At 40.9% G+C, this 19,716-nt stretch overlaps 1 protein-coding gene across 6 annotated transcripts in view; it reads right to left on the reverse strand.

Moving 5' to 3' along the window:
* CAPRIN2 (caprin family member 2) overlaps positions 1–7,198 on the reverse strand; it is a 34,057-nt gene extending 26,859 nt beyond the window's left edge. For 2 of the 6 annotated variants that reach the window (XM_027665167.1, XM_027665153.1), the window contains exons 1-3: positions 5,802–6,785; positions 4,020–4,082; positions 621–707 (exon numbers count right to left, since the gene is read on the reverse strand). In XM_027665167.1, the coding sequence (XP_027520968.1) occupies positions 621–707; positions 4,020–4,082; positions 5,802–6,050 (399 nt within the window). In that variant the 5' untranslated portion in view covers positions 6,051–6,785. The other 4 variants (XM_027665160.1, XM_027665182.1, XM_027665174.1 and 1 more) reach the window with 4 other exon arrangements.
* Positions 7,199–19,716: the final 12,518 nt, after the last annotated feature.

The following is a 19,716-nucleotide window of genomic DNA, read 5'->3' on the forward strand; positions in this document are numbered from 1 at the left end:
CTGAAGGCTAATACTTCCCCTCCTGTCAAGCCTTCACTTTATCAGACCCAGCAAGCCCAGTTCTTCCAGGCTCTCCTCAGAGGTCTCATTTTCCAGGCCCCAGCCATTCAGGGGCCCACCACTGGACTCACTGAAGCTTGTCTATAGCCTTTGTCTACCAAGTGACCAGAATCAGACACAACTGGTCAACAAGGACCAAATAATCAGTTCACATTAATCTCCTGGTCCTCAGTCTATGTCTAGGCTTCAGTGATCCAAGGGTGATCCATTTACTTTGCCTGCAGTCCCCAGGGACCCACATGTCCCATCCAGTAGAGCTGCTTCCCCAACAGTCTGCACCTGTGCAGGGGATGAGTTAATGGTACAAATCTAAGTAAACTGGAATCATCTCAAAAGCAGCTGAGCTTCAGTGACTCAGTTTACTTAAGCACAAGCTCTTATAGGGGCATGCAGTGAATTACTACATTGTGGAGGGGTACACAAAATTGTCCACACTTTTCTGCTCCAAGACAGGAACTTCCTAGTATTGTGTGCACTGGCATTCAACAGTAACCATTAGAAAAGTAGTACAAATCTTGCAGTTACCTCCTGGCAATATAGGAAAGAGCATTTATACTTACATCTTGGCTAAGTCCTGAAAAAGTCTTCTGAAGTTCCTTGGCAAATTCCAAGTTATGTACTACTTCATCATATTTCTCTACTGCCTCCTACAAAGGAACAGAAAAATGTATTTTTTCATGCTTAAAATTACCAGTTCCCTGGTACTTCTCATTGTGAACCAGCCATTTAGTGTGTACTTCTCTGAAATTGTAACTTTACGATACTGTGTGTAGTTGGTACTTTAAATTTAACTGCAGGTATAATTGACCCATAGCTATCTGAAATATGCAGCAGAAAGCCAGCTCACACCACCAGACAGATATGCTACGAACTTGCCTGCATTAGACTCTCCAGGCAATATCTTTTACAATACTTGGTATACTAATGTTGACACAAGAAAGCCTGGATACAGGTTTTCTTTTTTTTTTTTTTTTAAATTTTGGTGCCATAGGTCTCGGCAATCACAGGTAAACAGGTACTTAAAATCAGGCACTGATCTGAAAACCCAGAAGGAATACAGGAGACAAGTTCAGCACAGATCTTCTACCCTCATGTGTGAATGCCTTCACAAACAACTTGTACAAACTCTAGAAATACACAAGGCAAGTCATACTTTAAGAAAAAGAAGTCTTTCAAATTTAGCTTCCACAAATTAAGCCATGTTCCTGTCTTCACTAATGGCTTTAACCAATATTTTACTAGCTAGTCTTCAAAAAGACTAACTGCAGTAGATTATTAATTGCATTTCGATATACCCTTTTTTAATTAGTCATTCATTTTTATAAACTTCCTTGACAGCTCTCAAGATAACAAACTGCTGTAGTTCGGACATGCTGCCCATATCCTCACACCATAAGGCATGTCTGGGAAGTAACAAGTTAAGTTTAATTTCAGTTGTTCATGGGTGTTTTACACTTAGTTTGGTTTGTGCTCCTGACATGGCATCGTAAGTTTTTCTGTAACAGGCTTTTCCAAGGCAGTGTTAGTGTTGAGTTTCATCAGTGCACTGACAAAAGCTTAATCTACTGTCCCAATATGATTTGGGACGTCTGCAAATTTCATGTGTGTTCCTAAGCAACTCGAAAATAAGTTACATGTTCATTTGTTCAATCGGTTTGATTGCTTAGGTACTTTTATAGACTCCTTTGTAGCATACTAGACAACACTAGGCCTAAATGCTACTCAACACATAATGCATGTGTTACTGTGAATCACTCTTCTGGTAGTTTAGGTTGTCTCCACACTCAGATCCATTAAAGGAACTTTTAAGTGCTAATTAGCAGTTCACCTAGCACTCAGGAGAATGACTTCTAAGACCCCAATGCCCACACATTTGAGGAAGACTCACAATGTAACACCCACATCTTACTAGACAGATTACAGTAACTGTGCTTTTAACAAAGCAAATTCTAGAGTAAAACACCCTACCTGAAAACACTAAGAACAGTTACCACTGCTCTGATGACAAGCTATAACTCAGCCTGCGGGAAAGCCACAGCTGTTTTCTGTCACACCTGTTATTAACATTCATTAACAGCATGCCGGAGGAACAGGACTGAGGAAAATCTGCTCAGCTTGCAAAACAGCACAATATTGCCAATAAGAACATTTAACTTGCTGGAAGCTCCTCATTTTTGAAACAAATGTTTCCTGAAGCGAGGCTAGCACACAGTAGCTCTGGCAGGCATGCACCATAAGTAATTACAGCTTAATCCAAATTGTTTGCAAAACATGTTCATCATCACCAGATGTGCACTTCTTCCACTGTGTTAGAAATTGAAACCTAAGGAAACTGAACTGCCATCTCTAGTTAAGTGTTAGGCTGTATGAAGCTCTACTCTAGCTTTGATTTGTATATACGGCAGGAATTTGCATCTGAAAGTTATAAACGTAGTATTTCTGTGTATTAACCACTGAAACAGGAATTTTCATAAGATTATTAATTACATACTGAGTGTATATGCACTTCAAGTCATCTGAACAGTCTGACTGCTACCTGCCAGTTGACTAGCAAGACTGAATCTAATTCCACATTTTAAAACCCTGAGATATCCCAGAAACTGGGATAAAAATACTAATATTTAAAAAGTGAAGCTCAGATAGGAATACTAGAAGTCAGTAACCAAGTTAATGCCATTTTCCAAAATTAGTGCTGCCATATGCATTTGAAAGGAAATGCATCTACATAATCCTTCATCTCTTTGGTTCCCCACATCTTCATTTCACTTTCAACAGCTTTTCACAGTCCAGGGCATACATCAGAGTGGTCAAATTTAGATGTAGCTTTAAAGCATATTCCAGACTAATCCAATTTACACAGAATACTGTTAAATAGTCTCACTGCTCATGGCAGAAAACAGATTGCAAAGAATACCTGTGATCTAAACACAAAAGATTCTTGCCCACCTGATTCCAGATTGAGTTTACAGGAACTGAAAGGCCATCATCCTACTTCAAACCATCAGGTTTAATCAATTTACTCTTGCACTTGAGATGGCAAGAGGCTACATCACATTTTGCTGCTAAGTGCTAAATGATCATTCACTCCAGTAGGTCTGCTTTTAAGCAGCAAGTTATCATTTCCCCCTTATCCCATTTATGTCTAAGCTTTCTTTCACAAATGATTCAGAGTAAGAATATAGTATCTGTGTTCTCATGCTGCTGCACTGTGATAAAACTAGCACTCAATGAAATATTTTTCCAGCTGGTTTATTAGCAGGATCAGCACTACCACTGAAGTGTCAGTACCCTTCATCACACAATTATTCTTTAGCATGTGTGCAGTACATTTCAAAAATGTGACTCCTGGATGAGTAGAACAATAAACCCCTTGGAGTATGTGACACTGCTACTTGGATGTGCTTAAGAATTAATAACTTCCATGGTACAGAAACTTTGTTTTGGTTCTAGAATCCATTCCAGTTCAAGACAGAAAAAAAGCTAGAAACCCTGTCAGTTATATTAACAGCTACTTGTAACCAACAGCACTGTGCAGCCAACAGGCAATTCCAAGTGAGACCTGTTAATGAAAAAGTCATGAGGATTAATTAGCTACCCCAGAATTCTTGAGGTTTGGGTTCTGACACTGCACTACCAATACAGATAAGCTGCACACAGACACCTCATTATGAAGTAAAGGTGCAGAAGCACTGAAGCTGAAAGTCTACAGAGCAAAGATAAACAAGGACCTTCTACCACTTCATTACAGAGCAGGAAGGTTAAAGCAGGAGACAAAGCTTGTGGGCTCAATGTTCAGCCTAATTACCAATAATTTGTTCATTTGGTTTTGCGAAAGATGCCACTGCAAGCCTGCAGGCACTGCTTCTGTAAAACCACACCATCATCTCCTTCAGCAACCTGTCCCTTCTGACACACTGGAAGGTTTTGAGGCCCTCAACTCATGCATAAAGCAAGCTTACCAACTGGTCTTGATTGAGGGCTTCTCCCTTCTTCAGACGATCTTTGTAGTCTTCTAGTTTGAGCTGCAGAAAATTCAAAAACCAATTTTATATTAATTTCTGTCTAATGTGAACTATGGGGTATGAGTCAAGTTACATATTCTTTCTGTATTTTAAGTCATCCACATAGTGCAAGAGAATAGAGATTTTGCTTCTTCCTTTTGTTGTCAGGAGAAAGGAATATGAAGTTTTGCTATTGCCTTTGATTTGGCAATCTTAGCCTGCAGGACTGTCTACTTCCTTACCCTGTTATTGATCTTTCAGTTCCTACTTGCTACCTTTGTTTCATTTAAGAAATATTAATGCATTGATCCAAGACTTCTAAGGGGCTCCAAATATATCTAGTGTCCTTATTTTAAGTTAGCTTGTTTAGCTTTTCCAAGTTAATGCTGGAATTCAGTTCTATTACCCTTGAATAATCCTTCTGAATTCTCCAAAACATGTCTTTCAAAAATTGGGCTTTGGCTACATCAAGATTCTATAGCACTATTCCCTAAGAAAGTGGACAAGTGTCCTCAGGAAAGAAATAAGATTTATTTCCAGTATACTGAAACAGTTGTTAAATGCTGATGTAAACAATACAAAACTGAACTATTAGGTATTGCAAGCTTCTTTTATGCACACAGGGAAAAGAAAGGGGAGTTTACTGCCATGAAATCAAATACTGTTTAATTTGTGTATCTACAGAATTTTACTGACACAGTACCTACAGAAGCCTAGGACTAGGAATACTTAATATGAGTAGAAAGTCACACTTTCATTTGCTGGTGATGCCACATTGTCATTCATGTGAAAATCAAAGATAGCAGAGAAATTACCAACAATAAGCTACCCAGGACAGAATTAGAATACAATACAAAGTTGGTTAATCACACAAAGAAAACATGCTTGTCTGACATTATTCAAAACTACAGCATGATGCATGACATGAGACAGCAGTAATACTGCATCTCCTGCAGGAGGATCAAGTCCCCTAACCACATGGTCAGAAGTCTGATCTACTCCTTCTCCTCACCCAAACACATAACAAAGCTTTGCAGACATTTAGAGAAACACAATATATTCACACAGCTGCTTTACTTGTGATCCTGATCCAATACTAAAAGCAGTGGTACAATTTTTCTTTTATCTCACAGAAAATAGTATTAAAAGCCATGCACACAGCCTTCTGTCACCTGCCAATCAACTGAAAAGCCTTGGAATGCAGAAGTCTGAGTAGCTATAGCCACAATATTTTAAGTGTATCATCTAAGTTATTATTCTCATTAACACTCTTCAGTTCCCACAACCTCAGAAAAGCAGAGGCCAAAACAAGAGAGCAGGCCTTGGAGGATTTCTATATAAAAGCTTTCTATTGAACAACATTTGTCTATATTTAAAATATATAAGTCAAATATTTATGCAAAGTAAAGGGCAATACATATTTAATATAAACTGACATTTCCACGAGTCAGAGGAAGTGCTGTTCTAGTTTCCAATTTTACAAACAATTCTACATCCTAATATTAGACGCATGTAAATGATGAAAGAAATAGATATTTCTGCAAGATTATAAGCCATATTTAAATCAGTTCTAAGTGTGTTCTGAACTGTTTCAGGCTGGAGAAGCATCTCCAGTTCTGATCAACATATACTTGATTTCTATATACACACATAACCATATTCCAGCTATTAAAAATAATTGCAATAATACGTAACGAGCTTTACAACTGGCAGCTCAAATACCGAAGAAAACCAAGTTACCTTCTTTTTCTCGATGTTCCTGATCTTGTGTTTGAGGCAGATGAGCCCATTGTCGATGTACGTCTCGTAAGCCTGGGAAGGAGAAGCCGCCGTGCTCAGCGCGGACTGCAGGGGGCTGGCGGGAGCCGGGCTCTCCCCAGACGGGGTCACCTGCTGCTTGGCCGCCTTCATCCTCTTCTCCTCCCCTTCCTCCGACCGGCCTGAAGGTGATGATGGGCGATGAAAAGGGGCTTGGGAAAGCTGCACCATTGAAATGGATGGAGCTGCAAAGAAACTCTTTTTATTTAGCTCTCTCTCTCACCTCCCTCCCCTTTCTCAAGTTACATCTTTTCTTATCGTACATCAGAACACGTAACCGCAAAACTGAGTCTCAGTAAGAACTGATCGCAATTTTTCGCTCTTCTCCCTCCCTTTCAAAAAAATCTGCGGCACGAATTTCAAAGCAAGGCAAACTTTGTATTGTTCAAAGCCTCCCCACCCATCCAGATACCAGAAATCCTTTACATAGGCAGAATTAGACAGCACAGGGGATGATTCCAGAAATCCAATATAGTGACCATATAAAACTAGGCAGGCTTCCTGCACACATCACCCACAAGGGGAAAAAAAAAACTGCAAGCAAGCAATTGCAAATCACGCCCCCAGCCTGGCATCCAGGCTGCAGCCTGAATGAAGATTTCGAAGTGGAATGCCTGAAGGTATAGACCCCATTAAATCGGTTTTACCCTTATATGACCTCTGCAGCAGTCCAACCGAGAACTTAAAAATATTCCAACGGAAAAAAGAGGGATGACAAAAGAAAAAACGCTGAATAAAGCCGGCAGCACGCTCGGCTACAACAGCATCATCCCTCCGTGAGGAGCCGGTCCCTGTCTACACCCCTCCGAAAGACGTGCCTGTGCCACGGCAAGACACCAGCTTCCGTGGGAGAGGCTGTAACCTTGAGCAGAGAGTTTCTGCAAGAGATGCTCCGCCACCCTCATCTTCAACTACTTACGGACACCTGCTCCTGGAAAGCAATGACACCACAATTCTGCCTGCCCGCCGCCGGGGAGGCCGCGCCACAGCAGCCCCGCGGGCGAGGGGGGGAAAACCTGCCTCCCTCCGGGACAACCCCGCAGGGCTCAGCCCTCCATCCCGTCCTTGCCAGGGATGGGCAGGGGAGAGAAGGGCACGGCCGCCGCCTCTCCCCGAGCAGGGCGGCGGTGGAGGAGGGAAAAGAGACGAGCAGCGGCTCCTTCCTGCCGCGGGATTCACCTCCTCCTCCTCCACCTCCTCCTCCTCCTCGGCTTCCTGCGCCCGCTGCGGCGGCCGGGCTGCGGGGGGCCGCGGTCAGCCAGCCGGTCCCGCAGCGCCTCGCCCGCTCCCGCCTCCCCGCTCACCTCGGTGCCCGCACACGCTCAGGCCCGCCCCGCCGCCCGCCCCCCGCCTCATATAGCGGCGGGGCGGGGCGAGGCCGCGCCGCTCCCCGCCCGCCTCCCAATGGCCGCCGCCGCCCCACCTGGGGGCGGGCACCGCGAGGCGGCCCCCGTGAAGGTCGGGGAGTCCCGCCCGGGTGCCGCCTGTGGGCTCTGTGGGGGTGTCTGGGATCGAGGAGTCAGGGTCGCGGGACGGGACGCCCTGGGGGAGCGGGGCTGCCGCTCGCTTCACAGGGACGGGAGGTGCGGTGCGACCCCCGCCCCGCCAGGCGCGGTCCGTGCGGGAGAGGTTGGCACAGCTCTGGCGGAGCCACGATCTGCCCTCGAGTCGCGCGTGTCGCCTCAGCCTCTTACGACAGCCAGCCCGGGACAGGCGGGCTGCTCTCTCCGAACAGCGAGAGGTCTTGTCATCCCTGTGCAAGGGGATCACCCCGGGGGCTCCACCTGCTCCCAGCCCAGGGCCCTGTTGCATCCTTTGGATAACGCGGGTGGCCGTGGGACCACCTGGAGGGTACCTGTGAAACCACCTGGAGGGTTCTTCTAGGCCTGTACAGAGTTCCTGGAGGAGACTTGTGGGACTGTGGGTAACCTTATGTAACAAAAAAATGTGTATGTCTTTTAAAAATCACTGAATCACAGAATCAAGTAGATTGGAAAAGACCTGAGATCATCAAGTCCAACCTGTCACCAAACATCACCATGTCCAGTAGACATATCCAGTCTTTCCTTAAACACCTCCATGGATGCTGACTTCACCACCTCCCTGGGCAGCCCATTCCAATGTCTGATCTCCCTTTCTGTGAGGAAGTTCTTCCTAATATCCAACCTGAACCTCCCCTGGAGCAGCTTAAGACTAGTCCTTTGTCCTATCACTGGTTGCCTGAGAGAAGAGACTGACCCCTCTCCTGTCAGGGTGTTGTAGAGAGCAAGTTCTCCCCTGAGCCTCGTCTTCTCCATGCTAAGCAACCCCAGCTTCCTCAGCTGCTCCTCGTAGGACAACCCAATGCAACCCAAATGAAATCCCGCCATGTAAACACTTGATAACTAGTAAAAGCACTTAAAGTGCATTGAACATACACCATAAAATAATCACACGCAAACTTTTGTTAAACTCCATCAGTGTTGCACAAGGGGCCAAAGATTGGAAGACTAGACAAAACAGACTTTCTAAAGATCAGAAGACTAAGATGGAATTCTGTTTTCTGTGTTTCCATTTTTGTGACCATTACCTCAAAAAAACCAATAAATAATACAGCAAGTTCATAGCAATCCTAGAAGCTGTGAAAGTCATGAAAGTTATGAAAGTAGAGGCATTTTGAAAGAGATAAAAATAAGTCAGTGAAGAAGGATTGCAGAGAGAGGTTTTACAGAACATAAGAAGTGTTTATGTAGTACACAGGATGGATAAGAGAACTGGAGAGGAAAGGTTTGTAAAAAAGAAAGATTGTATTTAAAAGTAGAACAAGCAAATAAGCGATTCAAACAATAAGGAGAATTCACAGAGTATCACAGAATCAGATTCAGCCACATGCAGCCACCTGTAGCGTCCACAATCTTGCCAGTTCTCCTGGTTTAGTCACAAGTCTCAAAATACTTTATTTTTCTTATATCCATGACCCCTAGAACGAGGTAATTTTGTGGGGCAGTTTTTTCATGACTGAGAAGAAATGCTAATGAATAAGACACAGCTTGTGTCTCAGATCAGCAGTGTGCACTGGGAGTCTTTCCAGTAGATTCATGTTCTTTGTGTGTTTTTTTCCAAAACTAGCACTGATGGGATAGATCCTTGCAAAGTAATTATAAAATGAATTATCAATTAATGCATATATTAATAAGTCATAATTAACATTCATACACCCAGGAATATTCTGTGTCATAACTACAGCTGGCAAACTGCTTTATAGTGCACTTCTACAATTAAGAAATTGTATAAAAGAGGAAAAAATTGTAAAGAAAAGTCATACAAGCCAAATCCATATTTAAAATCAAAGGATATTTGAATTTTCTTTTAAAACAAATACAGAATATCTGATTGAGACTTCTGCTGTATCATTTATAGTATAAATGTGATCTCTAGCGCATTGTAAAGAGTGTTATTAATGTGACAAGTTCAAGCCCACTGAAGTTAGGAGATGCCAGGATTAAGCACAACCAAAATTAATTAGTTTAATTCCATTTTGCAGATCCATTGTGAGATCATCTCTAAGTAGATGATCATAGGTTATTATAGCCTAGCCACACATCGATCATAGCTGTGGAGTCCCAGATGCCCAGCATTCCCAACCTGGGAATCTGTGCCTTTTACTCCAGGATCAGAAGGAGATTACACTCTGATGGCTGAAGAAAAATGTTCTGTCCTTTTTTTCATGTTTGACTGATTCTGCTTATCTCCTCTCACTGGGACTGTTCTAATCTTTCCAAGTCCTAGCAGTTTATCCCACTCTCATATTTCCTGCTTTTCTATTTCTATCCCTGAACCCCAGGCTCAGTCTTTCTCCCCAGGTCTGCATGTTGTCCAAGTCACAGGCTCCTTTGCCCACAATTCCAAACCTTTGCCCAACCACTTGAGTTTTCCACACCTGACTCTTTATCCAGCCTACCAAAAACATTCCTAATCCCAGTGGCATCCAGCATCAGCCTGCCTCCCTGCAGTACAGTGGGACAACCCCCAGCCAGCCATGGCGAAGACTGAGATCACGTTCCCACTTTCGTTCCCTGCCACCCCTTTTATTATTTTGTTGTGAAACTCCAGAAAGCAAGTCGATGTGTAGAATAATATCAGCTGCTTGTTAACCTTAGGAGAGAAAGACACAGTGAAGCTGTTGCAAAGATCATACAGTGATGGACTAGAGAAGCCTTTTTCAGTCATAGAACATATTTTAGACAGAAAGGTTGAGGAGTTCTGGAACCAACACGGGATGAATACATTAGATTTCACAAAGAGGAATATAAGTCAGAATTACATCCAATTTATTGGAAGAACCTGAAGGATCTTAGGAAATACATTGCTGCAAGGCTATGTTACGTTGCAAGGAATTTTTTCATGTGTATACCCTGTGGCTCCCTGTCTGCTGTTCAGAGCTCAAAACCAAGGAGTCTGGGTGCCCCACTCAGTGTCCAGCATTGCCTTACACAAGCTACTGCACTCCACAGTGATTTCTAGCTAACTTTTGCAAAGGTTTCTTAAATATACAGTTCTCCCTTAGCACTCCAGCTCCTTGTCTTTGGTGTTTCCTTCACAGGATCCTTGTCTCAGTTTCCTTCTACAGAAGCTTTTTGTCTTTTTTGTCCTTTTTTTACCTCCGTGTTCAATTCTGCCTAGAAAACTGTTTCATATTCTTGCTCTTCTCGTGCCACCGGTGCCAGGCACCCTTTCCAATTCCCAGCCAGTGCTAGTCACCTCACTCACCAGAATTCTTGATTCTATTGACTCCTTTCCATTCCTCTCATTTTACTTTTCCCTTTTTTCACTCACTTTCGGTGTTTACATTGATTGTTTTATTCTTCCATAAATTTCCAGGAAAAGAGGAAAGGGAGCAAAAAAAGTAAGCAGAAATAGTTACTGTGCCTGGGAGCAGCCATTACAAGCTTAGTCATATTTCACCTATGTAGCCCCAGGCCAAACAGAGTGTGTTTAATTAAAGTCTGTGTTAATACCTATAAGATCTGCAAGGGAATGAAGTTATGCTTCCTGGCAGAAGCTGAAATTCCTGTTCCCAGGCTGTGAGTTTCTGGAATTTCAGTGAAAGCACAGAAAGGATCCTATGAACTGCTTGTTTTTTCAGTTCAATTCTTGAAAATGGTTAACACACCCAGAATCATGGAATTCCTGGGGTTGGAAGGGATCTCTAGATATCACCTAGCCCAGACCCTAGTGGATCTCAACTCAGTTTGAAGCAGTCACCTAGAATGGAAGAGTTCATCTGGAATGGAAAAAGTGTTAAAGCAAAAGCAAATTTTAAAAGTGCTGGGTAACCTTAGTAGTAAGAGGGCCCAGCTGAGGAGGGAGATGATGTGGTCTGAGCAGTGTAAGCAGCGGCACCTGCCTCTGTTAATGTCTCTGTCCTTGCTTAGGATTTCATCAAACCTCAGCTGCAAAAAGGGGAACAATGCAGAGCAGGCATTCATATGGGATTTCTTTTTTTGTGTGTACACGAGAAAAAATTTCTAAAGAAATTCACTGATTTCCAGTGGTGAGATCAAAGGGAACGTTTGCCCATGAACACTTTGCAATAAGGATCAATCCATGGAAGTGGATTTGTTATTTGTGTCAGAAGCATTTTTTTCATTGACCCTATAAAAAAAGTTTGTTTACTTTTGGAGGTTGCAACTCACACATATGCTTGTTAGGGTTTTTGGCAGCTAAACTCTCTCCAGACTTCATGTTCAGAGGACGTGCAGACTGTCAGGTTTTGGATGGCCACTGTGCTGTGGGATCACTCTAATTTTCAGGATGGGAATCTTACTTTTCAATTCTCTGTGTTTCTGCTACCAAGCACATAGGCAAGATGCTTAACTCAGGTGCAGAGGAGATAAAAGGGTGGAAGATAATATATGGAGCAGAAGAGGAGTCAGAGTGATAGACTATTGCAGAAACCTTGGAAATTTGATTCAGTTAATTTTATGTCTATCTGATGGTATTTTGATATATTGACAAATGAACACATTTAAAGTGTTATTTTCTCCATGAAACTCCTCCCTTCCCCTTTCTTTGTGCCTGGCATGGATGTGGGCTTAGAACAAAACTGGATTGTGCATTAAAACTGTTGAGTTCAGGACAGGAGTTAGTTTTTGCAGGATTTAGAACACTTAGAGTGAATGAGCAAAATAACTGCAGAAAAATATATTTTTATGGATAATGCAAGCAAACATTGGCTTTTAAGCTAAATTAAGCTACTTATTTCTGCTACATAATTCTGAAGAACTTTACGTGGATATGTTCTTCATTTTCTAGATGAATTAGGATCTGGTTGTAGGTACAGAGCATTCACAGCTGCAACTAGCATCAATAGGTGGGATGCTTTGAGCGTAACATAGCCCTCTGAATATAAATCTCCTGGACAATGAGGCATTATACGTCTTGAATTACGCACTTAAGGTTTGTAGCATCTGTGACTTTTTCCTGTAGAAAAGGGGGATAATCCCACCTCCACCATTCACCAGAATGCTGATAAAAAGCTGCCCAGTGTATTTGTCCATTTGAAAACAACACTGTCTCCAAAACATATCTTTATTATTTAGTTTTGGTAGTCTGTGGAGAAATGTTTTCCTTTTCTTAAATGTGAAGGGGAGTTTTGTGGTGGAAAGAGTTTCTTACAAAGAGGAACTGTAGAACTGTACATGCTCACCATTCTGCACAGAGATTAACCACATGATACTCTGAGGTACTGGGTGTCCTACCTTCATTTGCTCCACTGGCAGAGCCCAGATAGTCCAGGGTTTCTTTGCTTCCCAAAAAGTAGCTATGAATTGTTCAGTGACCCTGTCCTTCCATCGCAGCCCCAAAGAACCCTTTGATTCTGCCGGCTTCCATTAAAATTTTATTCTGTTACATTTTTCTGTTAGAGCACTTCTTTTTCTATGGTTTTCATATCCATTAAAGCAGCTTCTCAATGGTTTGTAAAAACCTTTCTCAAACACCTGAGGTCCATCATTTTCAGATTTCTGAGTTCTTATGCAAACACACTTTCTTCTCACAGAATCTGATTTGCTTGTTCACTGACTCAGGATCCTTAATGGCTCATGGCTCCAGCTTCTGTGCAGCAGAGCATCTGCTGGCATCTCACAAGCATGAATCTCAGACTGGCTGTACGCTTACAACTATGATGCATGGCTCAAAAATATTTAAGCCAAATAGGCCTTAAAAATATAACAGCTTGACTTTGTTGGGTTGTTTTATCCAGTTGTTTATCTTAGGTATGGTTTAGATAGCAGTGATTTGGGCAGCTTGCATGCCTTTCATCCTAAACCCAATAACCCTGACTCCTCCAGAGAAGCTAATGGATTTTTATTATTCCCAGGGAAATACTAATAACAGATTTATTTCCTTCCTGTTGCCACGTAAACACCTTTGATCTCAGGCTTTTCAGGTGGACCAATGAAAAATATTTTCATTTGTGTTTCCCTTTGACTCCTACTATGTCACAGATGCATTCTGGGACTCATTTAAACTTAATTTATAAGTCTGGTTTCAGACCATAGCAGACTATCTCTACAATCTGGTAGCTTTCTCTGCATCACTACCCAATAAGTTGTGAGGAAAGAAAAAAATAGGCCCCACTTTCTGGTTTTTTTCTCATTAGGAAGAAAGGATGGATGGCAGACAGCTGACATTCCTGAAATCCATCTGTGACCTGAATTTAGGACGCAGTCTCTGTGGCTTCATTTTTTTTGATTCTGCAAGTTCTCAGCAATGTAATATGCAAGATGTTGTGTGTCTGTATGTAACTGAATAAAAAGAGGGGAAGAATTTGGCAACTTCACAAAGTGCTATTATGAGACTCAGTAGGGAAAAAAAAAACATCCAAAATTACTAGGGAACGAAGCTTGAAGACTGTAGAGATTTTTATTATAGTTATTTTATTTAATTCGTCTGTGTTCCTGTAAAAATTTAAAACTTACATGAAAGAATATGGTATTTCTATGCGGAAGATTTTAACCAAAGTTTAAAATGCATGATAAATAGAATTTATAGGGAAAATTAAATGCAGAAACCCAAAACACCCCTCTCATACTCTAATAAACTGGAGAGGTGTTTTCTAAAAATGTGCATGCATATGCTTAGTTTTATGTTGGCCATTTTCTCACAAAATAAAACAATGTTGATCACATGAATACAAATAACCATGTTTAAGATTTATAGGATAGGGCCTGACTTTCCTGAAGACTTCCAATAATTCCTTGTAGAATTCAAAGTATAAAAACCAATTTTCATCATAGTCTTTAATTTTCCCACTTTTTAATAAAATTCAGGCACTTTATTAATTTATATTCTAAAAAGATCTTATCTTGCTACCATTATTTGCTTAGACTCAGCAGCAAATAAATTGTTCATAAATCTATCAGTATCTTTCTGATAAATAGGAATAGATTTTTATGAGAAATAAGAATATTGTTGACAGTTTTTAACAGGGCTGAAACAATTTCATAAAGCCCTTAGAGGGCAGGATGCATTTATTCAGGGATCCTGGCAAGTTGGGTCTTAATATTTTTGTACTATTAAAATGAATTAAATATTGGCCATTGTTTTAATCCCCTGCTTCATCTAACTCCTATTTTCATTTACTCTCGGTATTTGTTACGAACAAATCTCCCTCTTAAAGTGCCTGCATAGAAACTAATCTGGTTTTCTCCTACCTTATTAAGTTTTGCTACAAGAAGGAAGCTTTCACTTGGAACAATTTGATTAAGTACTTTGCATTTTTTATGTTGGCTGTGTTGATATAAGTGCAGTCATTCACATGAATGTTGGAACATGGAGCCACAGGGAGCATAAACTGCAGTAGAGCCTGCAAATTATTTTTTTCTTCAGGACCCTTAGTAACCATTTGCATAAACCCATGCTTAACTCTGAGCAATTGGCTAATCCCCCTGACTTCATTAAGACAATATACAAATTTAATTTTTATTAAAGGTTCCTATTGAAAAACATGGGGGTTTTGCCTTTGCTGTTTTTCCTGTTCACAAGAATTGTGATCTTAATGGAACAGTTCATCTTCTTAAGGAGGAGCAGTAAGAGCTTCCTTGAGATAAAAATCTAGAGAGCTTTCCAGCACAGTATTAGTATGCTAATGAAAGTTACATGAAAGAACTTTACTTAAAGTGTTGATGAATAATAATTTACTCTCTGTATTATTCATTCATATAATTCAGATACATATGTATCATTAGATTTTAAAGGTTACAAATACCAGTCAATTCAGAGATCCTGCTGAAAGAAAAAAAAAGAAAAGCAAACAAAACCTTAGGGTTTCTGCAGCACTCGGAATATCGAGACATAGTTATGAAAAAGCAATGAATAATGTTGTCAAAAGCATACTGCTGTTATAGCTCACAGACCCAATGGAATATGAGGAACATTTTCTGGTAAAAAAATACCAGAACCATCTCTGAAGATTGCCAGAATAGAGGAGAATAATTTCAATTTTCCTGTTTTTCAACCAGCTGTGCACTAGCACGATTGAAGACAAAAATCTGGGAAATTATCAGAGCCTTCAGCCTCCAGACAAGTTACCAGCAGCAGAGTGTTTTCAGATCCTCAGAAAAGCAGAGCAGTATTATACTCCTGCACCACTCCCACTGCTGATAACAAAACAAAGAGCCAGGGGTGAGCCTGGGAGGGAGAGGCAGAGATTTAGTGACCATCCTATAGCTTAGAAGGAAAACTACAAGAAAGCACAAATCTTCTCTTCCAGTAAGGCTGAAAGGCAGATGTGGTTATCTTCATGTTTCAGTGGTAAACAAACATGCTCTCATTTCACAGACCTTGATTCACTCAGGAGTCAACAGCATGATGATACACAGGATCGTTAACACAAAGTGAAAAAAAATTCCGTTTTGAATGCTGCCCTGTCATACCTGCCTAGGTTATGGCCACACCATCCTTGCCACCAGCATGTAAACAAGAGCAAAAAATGCAGGGCCGTGTGCCTGGATTGTGGCCATACTTCCCAGGCCTCAGAGTCCTCTGGAACCACTTGAATTATTTGGTGTTACATGTAGGGACGTGAGCTGATGAAAGTCAGCCTGTTTGGCACCCGAGTTTCCCTCCCGAACAGCCAGTTGCACACACCAGGGCCCAGGCTGGGCACGCTCCAGTGGGGGTGTGCAACTGGTGAGTGGATCAGATCTTGGATGCAGAATCAAGAGCCCTTTCATCCTAACACCCTCCAAGTCCCCTAGGGTAGGTAGACCTCCAGGTAGCCCTAGACCGAGCAGGCAACTCTGTAACTAAAAGCCTCCACTTCCAGAAATGCTGAACCACTTGCAGCTCCTTCTGACATCCATGGTAACCAGAAAGGCTCAGACACTCTGAAAACTAAACCCAAAGCCCCCAAGTCTGTAAATATTTGTTCACAGGTTTATCTTTAAATACATAAGTAATTTTGCAAGACATTATCCAGCCTTCATCGAAGCCATTGGAGACTTCTGTGGGCTTCTTGGAGGGGCCTCTCAGTATTTTGCCCCTGACTCTCACTGTACTTACGTATTCAGTGGAGGCCTAAATTTGACTTATGTGCTCACAAAAAAACCCAGCCAACCAACAAACAGAAAGTAATCCCCACTTTGAATATTAGAATATATTTTATGAGAGAGATTTTAAATTAAAACCCTCCACATTCCCCCTTACCTTGCCATAATGCCGCTGCTAGTTTCACACCCAAAGGATTACCAGTTTCAGCTTCACATTTTATTTGGCTGCTGTTAGAAGTTTCTTCTGCTGTGTAGTTCAAGTACATTGTATCATTATAGAAAGGCACCTGAAACAGTGCCTGACTGCAGTTAGGTGGATATTTTTGCTCTCTACAGGGAAACATACAGTAAAAACTCACAGGATCTCAAAAAGTCACTAGAAACTGCATGACTTTATAAAGATGATACTCAAGTATGATGGCCAAATGAAATGCCAGTATAATTTATAACTGTTCTTTTGGGCTTTTTTATTTATTTGTCTTTCTTCAGTGGATCACAGGCTGAATCTCAGACTCTCTTAATAGCTGTGGGTTGTTTTCAAAAAACACAGGGGATCCACAGACCTGGAGCATCCCCAAGTATAAAAGGGCTCTACACAGAGCGGTACAGTACTGGTCAGCTCCTCTTCTGCCCTTTTCTTTACATGGTGGGAAGTAGCAGAGAAAACCCAACATACTAAACACCAACAATTATGAATGACCTCGGGGTTGAACCTAAATTAGTTGCCTAAATTTCCAATGCAGAAATATTTATTTTCTTTATTTCCAGTAAAGAAAATATTTTTATGGAACTCCTATCCCCCCCCCCAGCCTCACAGAAAATTACCTTTCTCACAGCTAATCAAGATATGATTATTTACTCTGAAATTCTATATACAGACTTCAAGTAGAAAAATTATAGCAGTTTAATGAGCTACAAAACATTTTACATTACAATCATCAGAAGAGGAACATGTGCTTCTCTCCATGGGTGTGGAGGAAGGGGGGCCATTTACATTTTGTAGATTGAGAAGAAACAGGGGTATTTCTGAGTGGATACATTTTATATGATTACTGTCCAGCAAAGCACAGACTTCAGTGCATAAGAGATTGACTGCCTCCAATGTAATTTAACACCCTTTTTTTGGTGATTTTTTTTTAGTTTCTTTAGGTTTTTTAAAAAGTATATTGTTTAGCTAATAAGAGGTTTGTTAGACTCACATCAATTGTTCCAGCAAATACTGTAAGTGCAGCATTCAGACAGAGCTCATTAAATTTGATCTGGCACCTTTTATGGGAATCTCATGGTTGTCTGGAAGTTTCCCATCCTGGGTGAGAGCATCTGTGGTGATGGGTAGCATTCTGATGAGGGAAGGAAGTTAAACTATGTTTTTAGTAATCTGTTGATTAGTTTCATCATTAGTTTCCTTTTTTATCCATCGTCCAAATATTCCATAGGGGGTGTAAGACCTGTGTCCAACACTTTTTCATTGATGCTGCTTCCCTTCTTCATCAGACAATTACACAATATGAAGTGTGCAGCATGCAGCTGAAGTGGTGCGAAGGAAAAGATGTCTTGAACTCATTATTTGGAGAGATGTGTAACAATGAACTATTTGTGATGCTGTTGGAATAACATATGAAATAGATTAAGTGGAACTGACTTTACCATTTTGCATATGATAATGGAGAGTTTTAAAGCAGTGTTTTAAAAAATTATGAAGTTGATTGAAATTATTATACATTTGGTTTCTACCTCATACATTAATAAGAGAGTTGTGACAGTGATTTCTAAATAGATAATAGAGAACAGTGAACTCATACACATGCTTTAAAACCATGATTTGAAAATTTTCCACTTTGTTGCATAGTCATGAGGCCTGTTACTTGCACAATTAATGTCCTTTGAATCCTTTTAGCACAGTGAATTATTATAATTATTAAATGAATGTACTGGAGACTGAATCATTTGTTATTTTTACTGCTATCTACATAGTAAGGCAGGTAGATGTGATGAAGAAGGTGGGGTTTTTTTGAAGCCAAATGTTCTATTTATTCTGTTGGCCATAATTTTTCAACTAATTTGAAAAGTTAAGTGAATTTACAGCTTACAAGAGATGACAGAAAGACAGTGCTAAAAACAGAAATCTAATTTTCCTTTGTGTTGGGTTGTTCACAACAACCAGTGTACTTAAATGGGCTATGGCTGAAAGTATGCATGGAGTAGTGGTCAGCTAATACCCACAATGAATTAGCATGTTTGGTTTATTGTCTGGTGGTTGGTTCTTTTGTTTTTTTTTTTTTTTTTTGGTTTGATTTGGTCTAGGTTTTTTGGTTTTGATGTTTGAGTTTTCTGTTATTATTATTTTTAAAACCCACAAGCTTTTAGAAAACCTAAAATAAATTTTAAAAAAAGTTGAAATTAGATGGAAGTTCCAAGGGTGGGTTCCAAGGGGAAGGGGTAGCTTTAAAGTTAGCAAAGGGCCTGGGTAAACTCCCCATCTCATGGACATACACCTGTAATTCACACTATTACTACGCTGTAAATGAGAGAAAAGACTGAAAGATAAAGATGCAATTTTCAGTTTGTTCTAGTTTAGACAAGAGCAGGGGTGACAGCATAATTTTTGAACAGTCCTCTCACTAGGTTTGGCAATAACTGTCCAAACCCCTCTAAACAAGGAGGCAGGCAATAATTCACACAGTTTAAAATACCATCTCCATACTCATTACAGGATATAGAGCTGTGACAGGACCCATCCTGGGTAATGGAATGGGTTCCCCTGCAGCCACCAGAAAGCATAATCCCTCATACAAACACTGCCTTTTTATTTTGGTCACCTCATAGGTATGTAATCTCCACATTAGAAACTTAGGAGAAATCTACCTCGTGGTTTACAGCTTGCTGATTTTAACCTAATTAAAGAGATGTAGAAAACAGTGAAGAAGTAACATGAGAGGGGAAAGACACGACTTTCCTGAAATTTTTGTGTTAGAAGATCGAATCAACTCTAAGTATGTATCAGAGTGCCAGAATCATCTTCCAAACCACACGGCATAAAATTCCCCTCAATAACTTCTCCCTTGCCCCTCAAAGCCTACAAAAGTCTGAATTACCCTTTCCTGCAAGGATATTAAATCATTCCTATTTAGTCTTAGTTTCTTTTCTGTTTTCCCTGCAGGCAAAAATAGGTCTGAGGAACCTACACAGGGTCACTGTGGTTGGAGATTTTGCTCCAGGGAGGACATATGGGAAGATAGCTCTCTCTGCACATACTCCAGCGGGTCTCTGCTGTGTTGTGTGCCTTCCCTGCAGCCCCACGCTGT

This window comes from Corapipo altera, unplaced genomic scaffold (assembly GCF_003945725.1).
Source record: "Corapipo altera isolate COAL_440 unplaced genomic scaffold, ASM394572v1 1, whole genome shotgun sequence".
Taxonomy (NCBI): Eukaryota; Metazoa; Chordata; class Aves; order Passeriformes; family Pipridae; genus Corapipo; species Corapipo altera.